We start from the raw sequence: 16283 nt of genomic DNA, 5'->3' as shown, positions 1-16283 counted from the left end.
TTGGCTTTGGGACAATTTAATTTAAAAAAAATATATCCTCTAGATGCTTCTAGTTTATGGACAAAGACTCCTGAAGAAATTGAAGAAAAAAGAGCAATAAAGGAGATGTGTTATAAATCCGGTAAGAAATCAAACATTTGTGGATTTTCTAGTACTTTATGTGGTGAATATACTAACCAATGCTTTTCTTATGGGATATTAGGTGAATACTACAGATTTCATACTCCTCCAGATATTTCATCATCAAAAAGCATAGCTCCTGCAGCAGAAAAAGAGTTAGAAAAGCCTTTGGAAAATGGCAGTGAATTGCAAGAAGGTAAGAAATCAAAAGGCAGCATTCAGAGTGATGTGTAAGGGATATTTGGTGTAATAGACTGTGAATTATTTAGTATGGTGTATAAAATAATAGAGTTAAATGATAAATAATACAACAGGCTTGAGAGTAAAAAGAAAGTGTTTGTATTGAATGACCCAAATTTCATACGAAAAGCTGCTTTAATGGGGATTGTGTTTTCCTAGAGGAGCCACAGAATGAACAAACTTCATAAAGACATGATGACACTACACATTCCATGCAGTAATCCCATAAATAATTTGCTTTTACCATTTTATTTGTATTTGAAATAAATTCTCCTGTGTAAGCAGTCTAGGTTTTTCTTTCCAAATAGAAAAGTAAACTTAGCCCAGGAAGAACAAAAGGGCCATCACAGAATGACGTTAGTGGCAGAACAATGTTCGTTGAATGAAGGTCTTCTGTGTCAGGCTATTTCAAGGGCAATGTTGGTGGACAAATCCAAGGCTTTGACTTTCATGGAACTTATCCTTTGGGGAATCTGATTACTGCTGGAGAACATGTTGCTCTTGAATGCAAGATAAGAGCATTGTATTCCAGATATAGAACCAGAAACTCAGAGAAAATCCGTGGGTGCCATAATTTTCTTGTCCCTAAAATGAGCTTAAAAACAAATTTTGAAGCAGTAGAAGAGATTTTAATCCCCCCCTGCTCCTCCAGAAAAAAAGAGAGAGAGAGAGAGAGAGAGAGAGAGAGAGAGAGAGAGAGAGAGAGATAGTTGGGAAAGTCTGCTGGGATCAAGATGTGCTTGGAAGTACAGGGTGGACTACTTAAACTGCCATTTTGCAAATCTGTATGTGACAAACTGTTTAAACATATGGCGGTAGATGGCAGCAACACACCATCATATGGAAGAAAAATCTGCAAGACTTAATGGGAGCCATCCAGGGAAGAACAGATTGCCGGCCTGCACTACTTAGACAAGGAAAAACAAAACAAAATAAATAAAAAAAACAAGTTAGCAATGAAGAGTAAAAATGGCAGATTATAAAGACAATTATATGTACTTTCGCTTTATATTATGCTTCTTAAAACTTTTTATTTCTAAATAGTGTCAGTTAATTCCTGTACACCCTTCACCTAGATTTCCCCCAAATGTTAGCATTTTACCACATTTTCACTCACTCACTCTTCAGATACACACATTGTTATTGTTATTTTCTGAAGTGTTGGAGAGTAATTTGCAGACATAATGCCTATGTGGTCTCCTATAACTGTAGTATAAACATCAAAATCAGGAAATTACCACTGGTACACTATTATTTATAGCTTTTCTCCCCACAAATTTTATCAATTATGCTATTAATGTCCTTTATAACAAAATGAGTTTTTTCCCTGGTCTAGGATCCAATCCAGAATTTCATATTGCATTAGGTTGCTATGTCTCTGTTAAAAGCAGCTTTTAACAGTTTATTTTAGAAGAAAATTATCCAGAGATGTATAAGGAAAACTGAGAGAATAATTTAATTATCACTGTGTAATTAGCATTTTGTAGTCAGTAATGACTCTCATACTTTTTATTCAGTTGTTTATGGTAAACAGATAAAAACAAAAGAAATATTACAAAATTCATTATAGAAAAACACATCAAATAAACTAAACATATATTATGTACATACAATAGAGTTTTTAAATTGCCATTTGATAAATAGGAGATATACTTGCTTGCTTCTTTGTTAACAATTACAAAATTTGCTTGAAATGCATGTATTTATAAATTTATTATTCATCGGCTCACTGTGCCAATAATGCTTACATTAACTTCTAAGCTTTTTGACTTGCATCATAAATTCTATTGTAAACTTCTTATTTAAGCATCTGTTAATAATAGTTTCCAAGATGACTTTTTTTCTTCTCATTTCCAGGGGATGGACTGACAGTCCCAACAAAATATAGCCTTGAAAGGCAAAGTGAGATAAAAACATTGTTGGATAGGAAACCAAGGACTGACATTGCTGAAAATGGAGGTGAGTTAATTTTATTACTGGAGGTAAGTTAATTTATTACTGATTGATTCTGAATACATCACCATATAATATATGAGTTTGAATTTTCTCTCATAACTAATTTTGTTTCAATTTTTAAATCTATTTCATGTTTAACACAGGGGATTGGAGGTACATCACAAAATCAGATGCTTTCAGAAGCTGATATCTCTACCAGATATTTTGTGTGAATTTGCACTCAGTGTGCAAGATATTCCATTTTCCATATTTTTATGAGAAATCTGATGTATGTGTGTGCCTGTGTGTGTGTGTAGAGTTGACTCCGGCCTACAATGGATTTGGATATCAAGCATGTGCTATACTTTAATAGAGCTATAAACAGAGGAGGAACTTAATAATCCTTTGAGTAATTCTATGTTAAGGCAGCTATATTCAAATATATGTATCATTTGTGCCAAGGCATGACATCCTAATTGTGTGATATAGCTTAAACATCTTGAATGGCTGTTTAGCAGAAACATTTTGGAAAATTCATGCTTTCACAGAAAGTTCTTAGCCTTTATTTTAAAAATATGCAGACTTTTTTGAGGAGGAAAAAGAGTGTGGCTGGGTGGGAAGAATGTGTGTGAAGAGCAGGTACCAATATGTCTTAGGCACGTTAGCAATACTTTCTGCAATCCCATTTTCACCCATTTTCAGCCATTTTCCTCTGTCTACATTTTTTTCCCTGGTGCCAGAGTACTTAATTGTTTCCTCTTCTTTCTTATATTTGCAGCAGTTTTAGATTAGCTGTCACTGTTTAGTTGCCTTGAAGCAATAAGTTTCTCCGAGTGGAGTTTACAGTGTCAATTACAACCTAGTGGAGAACAAATTAGATCCACTTAACCGGACCAGTTCTAATTGTACATTTTGTTGACTATTATTAAATCATATTGCCTTTTTGGTTAAAAAATATTATTTTCGATCACTGATAAACTGATGCTTTCGTATCAAAAATAAACTTTTCTTCATTTTGTGGCATCAGTAATATATTTTCTACTTTGTTGGGACCCAGAGAATGTGAGAATGTCATTACACTTTCATTAGTCTGTCCAATAATATTGTTAGAGTAATAAGCTAGTTGAACCACCATGCCAAGGAAATGTTAAGATTTTCCATCATCTGGGATACTGAGTTTCTAGCATAGTCAGGCTTGTTGATTTTCCAGGCATCATAATGTTATTTATGTCACCAGAGAGAAGAATCACCTGGGCATATGTATATGAGAGCAATATAAACTTCTATATCCTTGTATTGAAAAGATATCATTGAAAGGAAGATGATCAAAAATTATAATTGATGAATTAATATTCAATATGAAGGAAAACAGGCATTGTTTTTAGTCTTAATATCACTTTAATGTTTTATTAAGCTTTGACTTTACTAAGTCCACAAATCTAAACTGTATAGCCCAATAAAATTTTACATGTATTTGCATCCATATTTATGGTATTACAGAATGCTCCTTCTCTCTAAGTTAATAGTCCCCTCCCAATGGTAACCACTACTGTGACTTCTATTACCAGAGGTTAATTTTGCTTCTCTTGACCTTTACATAAGAGGAAATATGCAGTTCGAACTCTTGTAGTTTTGAATCTTTTCCTTAACAATGTTTGTATGAAACTGATCCATGCTGTTGATGGTAGCAGTAACAATTTTACATTGCTGGAAATATCTAGAAATATCTATCTATACAAGTGTGTGTGTGTGTGTGTGTGTGTGTGTGTGTGTGTATACACACATGTATCTCTATATAAAACATATACTATATATGTGTGTATATATATATATATATACACACACACACAGTTAATATACATGCGTGTGTAAACACACAGAGTTGATTCTCATTATTTCCAGTAGTTATGTTCCGAGGGCAGACGGGATCCGGCGCGGTCAGGGCGGGGTGGCCGCAGACCAGTAGTTATGTTCCACAAGGTTGATGTGAACACTGAATTTGCAAATATTAAACCATTGCTCCTAGGGGAAATATGTACACACACAAACACACACACATGTACACAAAAATCATCTCACATAGATTATCTTAAATCCTAGAAATTATTCATCCTGGTAGATTCTATTTTCTTTAATTTTACAAAAGAGAAAACAAGGTTCAGAAGTGTTAAGTAACTCTCTGAAGACTATGCCACTAACAAGCATCAGAGTTATGCTTCTTAAACTACGGTGCTACCCCCTACTGTCTCCATCTTCTAGTCATCTTATGAAAACAGAAACAAGAACACCAAGCCTTGCCTTGTTGGGCCTCAACTAAGAATGTGAGAGTCCAACAACGCAAATTTCTCACCACTCTGCATGGTTGTGAAAAACCACAAAAGCACCATGAGTATTGATACAGCTGTTTGACAAACACTGTTGCCAGTTTGGGATTATTATGAACACTCTTGTACATGTCTTCTGAATGACATAGATACTCATTTTCTTTGGGGTAAGCTTGCTGTATATCGTTATCAACACTTAATATTTTCATTCCTTTTAACTTTAGCCTTTCTGGTGGGTGGCTGGTAGCATCTCATTGTAATTTTAATTTGTATTTCGTTGATGACTAATTGTGTTGAGCACTTTTTCGTGAATTTATTGGCCATTTTAACTTTCTCTTTCTTCAAGGGTGTTTTTAAGTCTTTCTAGCCCATTTAAAATTATTCTTTCTTACTGATTACTCTAAACAAATTTGGATACTTTCTGCTAATCTGCTATCCTGTTCACTAATCCTCTTCCTCTCTGTTCTTAAATCCATGTATTAAATTCTTAATTTCTGTTTTAAATTTTTATGCATTCCCTACTTACATTCTCCGTCAGTTCTCTATTTTGATATTAGTAATATTATTTTTTTCTAACTTCCTGTTTTGTAATACTTGGCTCTCTTTCATTTTCCTCTGGCTTTTGCTCAATTATTCTGTGTCTTAGTATGCCTTCTAATATTTTATTAGATGCTGAACATTATGGATAAAAAATTATATAATATATGAATGATGTTTTCTCACAGAGAAACTTTTCTTTTGGCAGGCAGCTAGATTACCTTGATTCTGGGAAGGATTGGTTTTTGACTTTAATAAGGATAATGTAGTAGATGATGTATTATTTGATCTTTCATTGAAGGAATAGCTCTTATTCCTAGGACAAGGCCCTTACTCCTAAAATATTGCTTTTCTGGGTTGTCAACTGAGAGCTTGGGGTATTCACCAAGATCTCTCTATTCTGGTGAGGTCTGAATTCCAAATTTTGCCATCCAACACGTATGCAGCATCTGAAATCTCTGACCAGTTCTTTAGCCTCCCAGATGTTGTTTTCACTTGTTTCCTAGGGTTCCACTTTGTTTATGGAAAGTGTGGGACTCAGGTAACAACTTACAGTGAGTTTTATGCATATTTCAGGAGAACTTCTTTTTTGTTTCTTCCTCTTTCAGATTTCACCCTCAAGTTCAAACCACTTAGGCAGTTCCAAACTTTGGGCTCGCTCTTTTTAGCCTAGTTGGTTGGTCACTTTCTGCTTGGTATTTCCCTGCATGATGCACTAGAAATGCTTTCAGGGAAAGATCTGTGGTGAGTGTGGAGTTTAACTCATTCAGGGGAAAAAGCCAGGGTGAATGTGAATGTAGAATTGACTTTGGGTATCTCCATTGCTCTCAGGCATTGCAGTCCTATGCATTGGGTTGTTTTCCAATCAGTTTGTTTTTGGTATTTATAGTTGTTTTTGGAAGGAAAGTTAGTCTGACACAAGCCATTTGGTTATGGCAGAAACCAAAAGGTTTTGGTGTTGTTGTTGTTGTTTATATTTTTGTCTTTGGTTTTATGTAACCTCCTTGAGGGTAAAAACTGTATGTAATCAATCACCATAGATAAATTTCTGGCACAGGATGTGCCCTCAGTAAATACTTGTAAAATAAATGATAGTATGTTTAAACATATTGAATGACTGGGTGAATGTGGAGACATGTTTATAAACTTTACAGATGACTGAATGTTGATTTGCTGGAATAAGCCAAACCTAGCAAACAATAATAAACATAAAATCTTACATTTGGGTTAAAAACATTAATGGTGGCTTTTCTTCAAGTTGGAAAAAATCTAACATGATGTAGTTTGTGAGGAGGAAAAGGGTGCTTTTTGTTGGCCACAGTGTTTCAAAACGATCCAGTAATGTGTTTCCACTACCAAATACCTGATGTAAACTTACAATGAATTATTAGGAGTAACATAGGGAGATAGTTAAATGTAGTAAGTCATTTAAAGTACTTGTAGAGAGTCTAGAACATAGAAAATTGCTCCAAAATGTCAACTATTATTGTACTAGTTCCACTGATTTCTCCACAGGTTAGTCCACATTTGGGTGTCATTATTAAAGAAGGTTACTTGAAATAAGTATTTTATATTAAGAAAGGGCAACTTGTATGGTGAAGTATTTGGAAATTTTGTATATAAGTAATATTTAAAGCAACTATAGATATTTATCCTGGAATTAGAAGACTTTTAAGGAACATGAAAACTGCTTTCATACATCTTAAGTTGTCATATGGAAGATAAATTATTATATTTACTCTGAGTATCTCTAAAACATGGTACTAAAGATTGTTATAATTAAAGGACAATTTTGTTAAATATGTGAATTTTCTTGCAATTATCTATATGTAAGTTTACATACTGAGTATTCACACACATATATATTAATACATATATATTAATCTAAACATATATGGTATATATAGAGTTGGAATGGTACCACTGAGAAATGTTCAAACAAAAGTGGGCAAAGGGGATATTGTAGAGGATACTCCTGTATTGAAAGGCAATTTTACACCACTTTCTGCCATCATTGCCACTGACAGTAAGGTTTTGTCATAGGAGGTGACTGTTACGTTCCACAGAGAATCATATTTATTGGAGTAGATGAAAATGAAGCTTTAAGTGAAGAGAAAGAAAGCACCGTGTCAAAATGTTCAAATACTAAAGGTAATTCCTTTTATAATTTTCATTCATTTATAATTTGTCTAAGTAAGTTAAACACAAAGCTTGGTTGTTATGAAAACCAATATAAAAGGGAAGGTAATAAAATCAAAATATACACCTGATAGGAGTCAAGAGCCCTAAGATTCTAGTCCTGCCACTGTTCTTATTTGTATGCCCATGAGACTTTATCATTTTTAGCCTTAGTTTCCTTATCTAAAAAATTAGCCCTTTGGACTACATAATTTCTAGGAGTATTGGTAGCTCTAAAGTTATTGGCTCTCCTGAATGGTTATACCAAGTCCTTTTCAGTTTGTTTTTCCAGTTTATCAGTATGACTGAATTTTGTTAGAAAATATTGTTTGTGAACACTGTGAAGAGTATTAATCTTGTGATGACTTCCCGATTTTTAATTTTTGCTAACTATAGTCTATGAATAATCAAGAAACATGAAAAAATACGTCCTTTATAGTTTTATTTTGCCTTTATTGTGCTTAGAATCCCCCTCTCTCAGTCACAGACTAAAAGTACAGCTGTCCTGTAATTAGAGGGCTTCACATCCTCTCCATCAAAATGTAAACCCATTTAATGTACTGTTTTCCCCAGCATTAAATATTGTCAAGCATAGGAAAAGTATTTTTATGGAAATTTTATGCAAATCTCTCTTTCTCAGAGATGGAAAAGGTTCACCCAATCCATCAAAGAAACTCTTAAAGCTATACTAATGCAGTAGCTACTAGCCATCTATGACTATTTAAAGTTAAGTAAAATAAAAATTCAATTTTTCAGTTGCTCTAGCCACATTCCAAGTGCTCAACAGCCACATGTGGCTAGCGGCTAGTGGCTACCATACCGAACAGCACAGATTTAGAACATTTCCATCACTGTGGAAAGCCCTGTTGGATAGTCCTGTTCCAGTATAGAACAAGTGAAAGTTGTTACATTTAATATTTTCAGAACCCCAATTTAAATGGGCCCATTTAATGTAAAATTGACAACTTTTAATTCTTTTGTATGGAGATATTAAAAATATTGCCACAATTTGTCATTCACATATTAAAGATAATGGCATAGTATTTTTTTAATCAAGTGAATATTTATTAGATTGGGTGAGAACAACAAAATTGGATAGAAGGGATAAGTGTTCTATTTTAAATGAGATCGTTTGTGTAGAGACCAGAAGGAAGAACATTCATTCCAGGCAGACCAGCGAAATGCAGAGGTCTGAGGTCAATGACATAGTTTTGAATTTTAAAATTTGGTTAGTGATGATATTTGGGGATCAATGTAGCAACCAGGGAACTTTAATGATGCTTTCTCAAAATTAATATACATATATATTCTAAAGAGGTGTGCCCATAATGTAATATTTGAATAGTGAAATGCCAACTGAAACACTTCTCTTACTAATATTGACATTTTATTTTCTTAATTTGCTTTGAAAGATAACAAGGACAGTCCTCATCTAAAGCGTTCCCTAACTACCCGACTAGCACCTACAACGCATGTATTAAATGCTACTGAGAATATCAGTATGAAGTGCAGAGAGGACCCCTCTTCAAGTGAGACATTAGCTCTATCACTTTTTGGCCTTAGATATATTTGTCTAATCATGGATTTGTTTTGCTTATTTAAAATAGAATTTTTTTAAAAAAGAAAAAAAAAGAAGGTTTGAAAATTATTCATGACTAAGAATTAACTAACTCTGACAATGAATTGTGATGTAGGTCCTAGTAAATTGCATGCTTTCCCACTAGTTTAATTTAGATATTAACATTAATAATATACTACCTTCTCAGAAGATTCACTAGTATTATAACATTTTAAATTTTACCCATAGTGCAATACATTGGCATCTTTTTATTATGTTTTTGGATTATTTTTAATAATTTGCCTTCTCTTCTATATTCAGTCCTCTGAGCTACTTTCCTTGATGCAATTAAGACTTGTGAATCTTCCTGATTCCTTCCCTCCTTCTTTCTGTTCCTTATTTTGTTTATTGAACCCCTATAATATTCTTGGATCCTAACTAGGCACTGGTGGGAATCATGATGACTTGCCCCAGAGAAATTCAGTTTAGTGGTACTTGTTACAAATATGGATTTTAAACCTTGGGACTGAAAGGGTGGGAGTAGAGGTGGAGCATGATGTTTGAAGAGGAGTGAATCAGTGAATCACAGTTTTATTGGGGGCTTAAAGCTTGAGCTGAGGTTGAGGTCTAGGACAAAGACAGATTTATTAGTCCACTGTAGAGGGCTGGTAGAATCTACACAGTGTACTTCATGTTCATTTTCTCTTTGCAGTAGTCACTTGTGTGAAGGTTTCTTACACAAAGAAATAATAGAGTGCCCCTCTTTACCAAATTATATTAAGATTCTCTGGAGAAATGTACCTTAGAAATTTCTGAAAAATTGAGAATGCATATATAAAATTTTGGATATAACAATAGGCAAAGTAAAAAATGAAAAATTTAATATTCTTAACACTTAGAAATTCTGATTGTTCAGTCTTGTTTAACCAAACTATCTGTATACCCAACTTCTTAAGATTTTGAAAGAATAAAGTAAAATTCACTGAAAGTATTTTACTTTAATCCAACTTCTTAAGAAGTAGTAGTTTTGGCTAAAAAAATACAAAAAAAATTACGTTGAAAATAACAATTCTAACACTACCTAATAATCTCATTATAATGAGATTTATAATTATGTTTGGAATACAATTTTATGTTCTTTTGAAAGAATCCACATTCCTTTGGAGAGAAGCATTTTTCTTTGATGAAAGCTACTTATTGAAGGTTTTCTCATCAATCTATTTCCAAGATAGATTTTTTTTTTTGGTACTTAAAAATAAATCACTCTTTGTTCTAAAAAGTAAAGCATTAGGGTGGTACATTTATTTTTTTCTCTTGCTTGACATGTGAATGCACAGATATGTAATTATCACAACAGTAATTTTCAGATGAAAACATCTCTTAAAAACATGTAAAAATTTATATCTTCTCTAAGTGAATGATGTCCAGCCAGTGAGGAAGCCTCATTTTAAAGGTGTGAAGAAAAGGAAATGGATTTATGATGAACCAAAGAACTTTCCTGGCCCTGGAATGCGGAGAGGTAAAGTGTCCATATATTTGATATTTCTAAATTATAATTTAAAAAGAGATTAAATATCAAATATTTTCTACCTGAAAAACAAATCACAGTCATGCAACATAAATGTTATTATACTTTAGATGTCAACCCAACTTCTCCTCTTAATTATTTTAGCTTACATTGTCTTCCATTGTGCTATTAAATATTTTAAGTGCAATATGTTTTTTTATGGGTATGAAACCAGCTTGTTTTATTCTCCCCTCCTTCCCTCTTTTCTTTACAGCAGTACAGGCTCCAAACCCCAAAAATAAAATGAGTTACTATCGCAATAATAAAAACCGAAATGCTGAGAATGCATCCTATATCCATGTTCAGAGGGATACTGTCAGGACTGTCCCGTTGAATGCACCTCCCCGCAGCAGGCCGGCGAATGGGTCCTACAATAAAGTTGATGCTAACAGGGAACCCAAACTCAACCTCTGTTCAGGTGAGGCCCTTCACCAATGTGCTTTATTTTTGTCTGTGGTTTGCATTCTCATGAAGTTTCTTTATGGCTTGCTACTCTTCATTGCTACCCACTCCTCTCTTTTTTTCCCAGGCCATCAGCACCAAAACGTCTTAGAAACCAGGGAGAGGATTTATTCCATGTGTAGGATTGTCCATGATTTAAAGGATATGGAAGAAAGCTCGTGTTGGGTACAGATGACATGACACTGTACCTCCCTAGAGTTCTGTCTCAGAGCACTGCACTTTGTTCCCCCTGGATAGCTTTATTTCACTCTGGAGGATTGTTTTTAAATGGTTGACATTTTCTTGTTCCACTAACTGCCTTGTTCAATTATCACTGTCAGGCTAGTGCCTTGGCTTTTCTTTAGGTCTTTGTGATTATTTTCTGAAAGGGTTAGTTTGGGGGTTAACTGCAATACTTTTGACAATCTCTCATCTCTCCCACCATGCACAGATTGTTCCTAAATCATTTCATCATGTAATAGGCAAAGTCATAGTATATGTCAGGAAGTACAAAGCCACAGAGGGGAAGGGAACCAAATGTCTTTTTCTCTCCTGTCTCAGATAAATTTTGCTCTTTTGAAGTTGGGTTTCAGTTTTTTCGACTTAACCAAATGCCACTCAATTCTCTGTAATTTCATGTTTGTATTTTTCCATGTTCATAGTCTAGTTAGTGGAATTATGAATGTTTTGCACTTTTGGAAATGTAAGATTCCCTTACTTTCTTTATTTTATAATTTTAAATAGACAGCTTATTTAAATTATTTTTCTATTTGTTTTAGAATAGAATGATATATGGATATATATATGTAAATAAGGATATTATTAGGTGAAATTGGCTTTTATCTGTCATTATAACTATTATTTTATTTATTGTTATTGTTATTATTATTATTTCATTATAGTATGAGTGGATGGCTGTGAAGAATACAATGAGTACTAGAACAGTTTATTGCCATTGCCTAGATTTGTGTGGCAGTGCCAGCAGTTATACTCTATATTGCTTTTGTACCATTAGTGCAAATATCAACATAGGGAAAAAAGAACATTCTTGGTAGTGTTATGGACCATGCTTTGAGAGCCACAGCTGTATAGTAATACTTGAAAACACAGATATAACATTTTGGATAGTAGCTGAAATGTAGACATGTCAGACAAAAGTAAGCATTTAAGGATCAGGTCTGTATACAAATGCACTGGTTTCTTGGGGCAGTGAGTTCACTATTGCAGAGTAATTGTTGTGATCGTGGAAGTCACTTCACAGAAAGGAATGGAAATTGGGCTGTACTGCAGTTTGTTTGTTTGTTTGTTTGTTTTAAGTTCCATAAACATTCGCAGAATTGTATGTAAAAACATGGTAAAGCAGTCCAGTGAAAATTTTAGTTACATTCAGATATTTTATTCTCCTTTAGCTTAGCCTAATGGGAGAGAGACTTATTTGAAGAACTGGACAGCCAATTAACAGATCTGTAACCATGTTCACTGATAACTTAAATGATCTTAATAAACTCACGTATATCCCTGATGCCCTAGCTTTGAAATGGAAAGTGAATTACTTAGAGAATAGTTTCACTCCTCCTTGAGATTTTTGTAACTTTGAAATGCCTTGGAATATGATTTTAAAGTTATAAAATATTTAATTCAGGTCTTCTATTTTTTCTTAGACAAATATACACCAACATCATATAATGGCCCAGCCTGGCGAAAAAGAATTCCTTTCTCAAAAACATATTCGAAAACTGAAAAGATATATACAGGTAAATATGTACTGGTGATTTTAATGTATCATGCAATTCTGAAAATAAATAAGGTTTTAAGTTCAAGGAATGTATTTTAGAAAACATTAAGATAAATAAAAGTTTCAAGATATATATGCACACTTAATTACTTGGAGTTGATATCTTGTCTACCAGAAATTAATTTTACTTTAAATTATTGTGATTCTTTTTGCCTAATTTTATGTGGTACCATAAAACCATTGGTGCAGTCCTTTCCTGGGCAAAAAACATATCAATTGCAGCAATTACATAATATATTATGGTGCATTCTTTGCTATGCTACAAAGCAAATATATAAAAATGTATTTTGACACAAATAAGATGTTAAAGCTTTGCTATATCTACTATAGACAAATGTTAACAGGTACAGGCTGACAGGGCAACCAAAATGAAATTTCTTCACCAGGAGGTTCTGAGGGACTGCATTCTCCTCCTTGTACCCTGTATCTGGGACAGCATGGGGTTCCTGGGAACCTTCTCAGGGTGAAGGTTTTTAGTAGCCCTGACCTCAGGTTATTCTTTTGCTGAACAGCTTGGTGTCTTTTCCCAGCCTTCTTTTCCTTTGGAAAATCACATAGGATAAAATGCTTTCAATTACTTCTCAGACAACTGAACCTCTCAGAAGTTCCAGATAAAGAGATCCTACCTAAATAAGTAGCCTAGAACTTTCTAAATAATGTGAAATCCACAAGCTCTTATACAAGAGCTTCTCAGAATGGACCAGAACACATCCAGACCAGGAAGCTTCCCCTTTCCAAAATAAATAGCTGACATGGCATTTCTTGAAATCTTTTTGACTGCAACTGTGACTCAGTATACAGATCTGTGTATATATACACTAGTGACAACTGTTATTTTTCCCCATCTTTTCCCAAATCATATTGTACTGCAAGAGAACTCTGCTGAAGTGTTTTTTAATTGACTATAACTTTGTATGAATTTTCACATGTGATTGCACTTAATTTTTTGGGGGGAAGAAGGTGAAGGGTTGGTGAAAAAATTGTTAAGCTACAGACTTTTATCCTGTGGTTTCCTTTTGGGCAAGATGATATTTGGAGTAATCAAGAATGTGCTCTTCCCCTTATCCCTGTCCCAGTGACTGATCTTGTATTTCAGTAGCCTTCCTCTCCCCCATCCCAGATACTTAAACATGAATCATAGGACTTGGGAAGGGAGAGTTACTTCAGAACACAAAACGTGTGCATCTATGTGTAGCACAGGATCTATACTTCCCTGTATGGCTGCATTGCACTTCCCAGATGCAACCTAGGGAAAAAACTTTGAAGAGAATTTCTCAAGTAATCTGGGTTAGGGGGAAGGCAAGCTGTGTCTAACATGGGAGGACTGTTGATAGCTTCTTGAGATTTCCAAATATCAAGGTTGCATGGGAGGGCATCACACATTCCTGTGAGCTTCAAGTGGGAGACACTTCCTGGGAGAGAGGACCATTGAGTCTTCTGGCTGGGATAGAAGGTATAAGCATCAGAAAAAGGCTGTTGTTGTTGAGTCCTATTGGGGTGGGGTGATACTTAGCTAAAATCTTAACAGATTACCTCTGCCAGAGGGCCAAATAGAAACCAACCAAGAATCCACTGACCAAACCCTTGTTAATTAGAGTATGGTCTGAGGACTAACAGCAATGACATCACTTGGGAACTTGTTAAAAATGTGGAATCTCCATATCAGGATCTGCATTTTAACAACATGCCCAGGTGATTAAGATACAAATTAAAGTTTGAGAAACCTCAGATTAGGGTATCTGGGCCACCATTCAAGGGATATAAGAGTTCAGCACAGTACCCAGACATGTCAAGACTGTTGAAATTATATTCTCTCACTAGTTCTCATGCAGCAGGACCTAAGAAATCGGCATGAACAGCAGGGAGGATTGGGTAAGGAGAAAACCCTGAGAAAGAATTTTAAATCTGAATAAGTCTGGAAAAAGTGAAGTGACTAAGAAATCACTGAATTGGACTGAATTAATGTACAAAGGACTAGATAAATTTCTACATCAGGAAGAATAGGGACATAGAGTTAAAAAATTAAATAGATTTTATAATAACATAATTTGTTTCCTTATGATTGGGAAATTTATGACCTAGAAACTCTTATCCTTTCCAATTGTTATTATCACCAGAATAGGAAGAGAAAAATTAGCTTGTGTTCTTCCTCTCACATATTCCTCCTAGGGCACAGAACGGCAATTCCAACATTTCCCAGTGAACAGATGGACTGCTGGAGGGAAGGAGGCAGAAAACACACGCTGCCACTAGGCTGCTCCTGTAAGGCTTTGGCAGCCAAGGCCACAGAAGTATAAATGGGCAGGAGGGGCCTTTTGGGAAAATGTCCTTGGATGCTATAAGGATAGCACAATAGCGGAGGAAAATGTCTGTGGGAATTAGCGGGGTAATTGAAGGTGACTAGAGATGTCATTCTCATTGGTGGCCTTTCCTTGAGACCACATGTCCTTTCTGATAAGAATACTGCTGGTGTGAGTGGAGGTGCCTGTCTCAATATGGTGGCTCATTCATTCATCTGTTCATTGAATGTCCCATAGTGCAGCCTTATGTGGAGTGTTGCTTTCATTTTTTTCACCCTACCCTACTTGCAAAACTTAGTAAGCATGAAAATGCAGTGGATTAAGTTTGAATGGTATTTTGAAAATATGAATTAAAAAAATAAGCTTAGTTTTTGTTTTGCCTTTAGATTTATGGTAAGCAATTAGCAAAAGAAATATGAATATTGGTGCCCTGAGGAAGGCTGAAAAGAAAATAATTGAAATATTTTGTGTATTTTATTATTAGAGCCAAGAAGAAACGGGAGCAAGTAAACCTGGACGTTGAGAGAAGAGAAAAATGAGAAAAGAGAAAAGTGCCAGACATCATTTGATTTACAATCAAAAATGAAAATTCAAAGAATGAGATACTCAAGTACTCCATACTATATACTGGATAGCCAAAGATGATAAAAATGCAAATTCTGAAAATAAGATGCAGGAAGTACATTGTGCTCTTTCAAAACTGATAAAAATGCAAATTACAAACAGCTGCCTGTGTATTTAGTAGGTTTGAAATTCATTCCATGCATTACCGCAAACATTTAATAAAATTTAAAAGTTTGACAATTAAAATCATTCTTTAATTGTAAACTAAGCTAAATTGCACAGATTGAGAAGTAAAATGGTGCTTTTGATCTCTGTTTTGCAATATTCATTATGGAGGAAACCTTACATTTTCTTTCTTTACCTAGATTTTAAGCTGGGCCCTCAGCAATGATAACACATAAAGTGTAAACAAATTCAGTGAAATCCCAGAGTTACAGTTTGGTAATAAATACATTAGAAGAATTCCAATAGAAATACACTTTAATGTGTGGTGGAAAGACACAAAGATTGGTTTATTATACAGGGCAGTTGCTGAACAGTATCTTTTAATTGGCAAATACAAAATATGCCTACTGAGTTCTGCCACATTCAAAACTGAAAAATAAACCTTTTCCTAACATCAATAAATATATATGATCATGTTGGAGAAAAGGACGTGTTTAAGAAAAAAAATGAGTTAAGCACATGGTGTCCCAAAAGTCTTAGTGAAGTTTTAAGGTGTCAG

General features: G+C 34.4%; 1 protein-coding gene across 2 annotated transcripts in view; it reads left to right on the top strand.

The window, feature by feature from the left end:
* The window catches only part of LOC105815962 (chromosome unknown open reading frame, human C12orf50), a 31506-nt gene extending 15713 nt beyond the window's left edge, over positions 1-15793 (top strand). For both annotated transcript variants that reach the window (XM_012651246.1, XM_012651245.1), the window contains exons 5-13: positions 44-121; positions 203-316; positions 2218-2319; positions 7200-7307; positions 8747-8863; positions 10307-10411; positions 10674-10877; positions 12562-12654; positions 15480-15793. In XM_012651246.1, the coding sequence (XP_012506700.1) occupies positions 44-121; positions 203-316; positions 2218-2319; positions 7200-7307; positions 8747-8863; positions 10307-10411; positions 10674-10877; positions 12562-12654; positions 15480-15505 (947 nt within the window). In that variant the 3' untranslated portion in view covers positions 15506-15793. The remainder of the gene's footprint in view (positions 1-43; positions 122-202; positions 317-2217; positions 2320-7199; positions 7308-8746; positions 8864-10306; positions 10412-10673; positions 10878-12561; positions 12655-15479) is intronic.
* The last annotated feature ends 490 nt before the right edge of the window (positions 15794-16283 follow it).

The sequence above is a fragment of the Propithecus coquereli genome, unplaced genomic scaffold (assembly GCF_000956105.1).
Source record: "Propithecus coquereli isolate 6110/MARCELLA unplaced genomic scaffold, Pcoq_1.0 Scaffold350, whole genome shotgun sequence".
NCBI lineage: Eukaryota > Metazoa > Chordata > Mammalia > Primates > Indriidae > Propithecus > Propithecus coquereli.
Note: the sequence above shows the minus strand (reverse complement) of the source record. Positions and strands in the feature narration are given on the sequence as shown.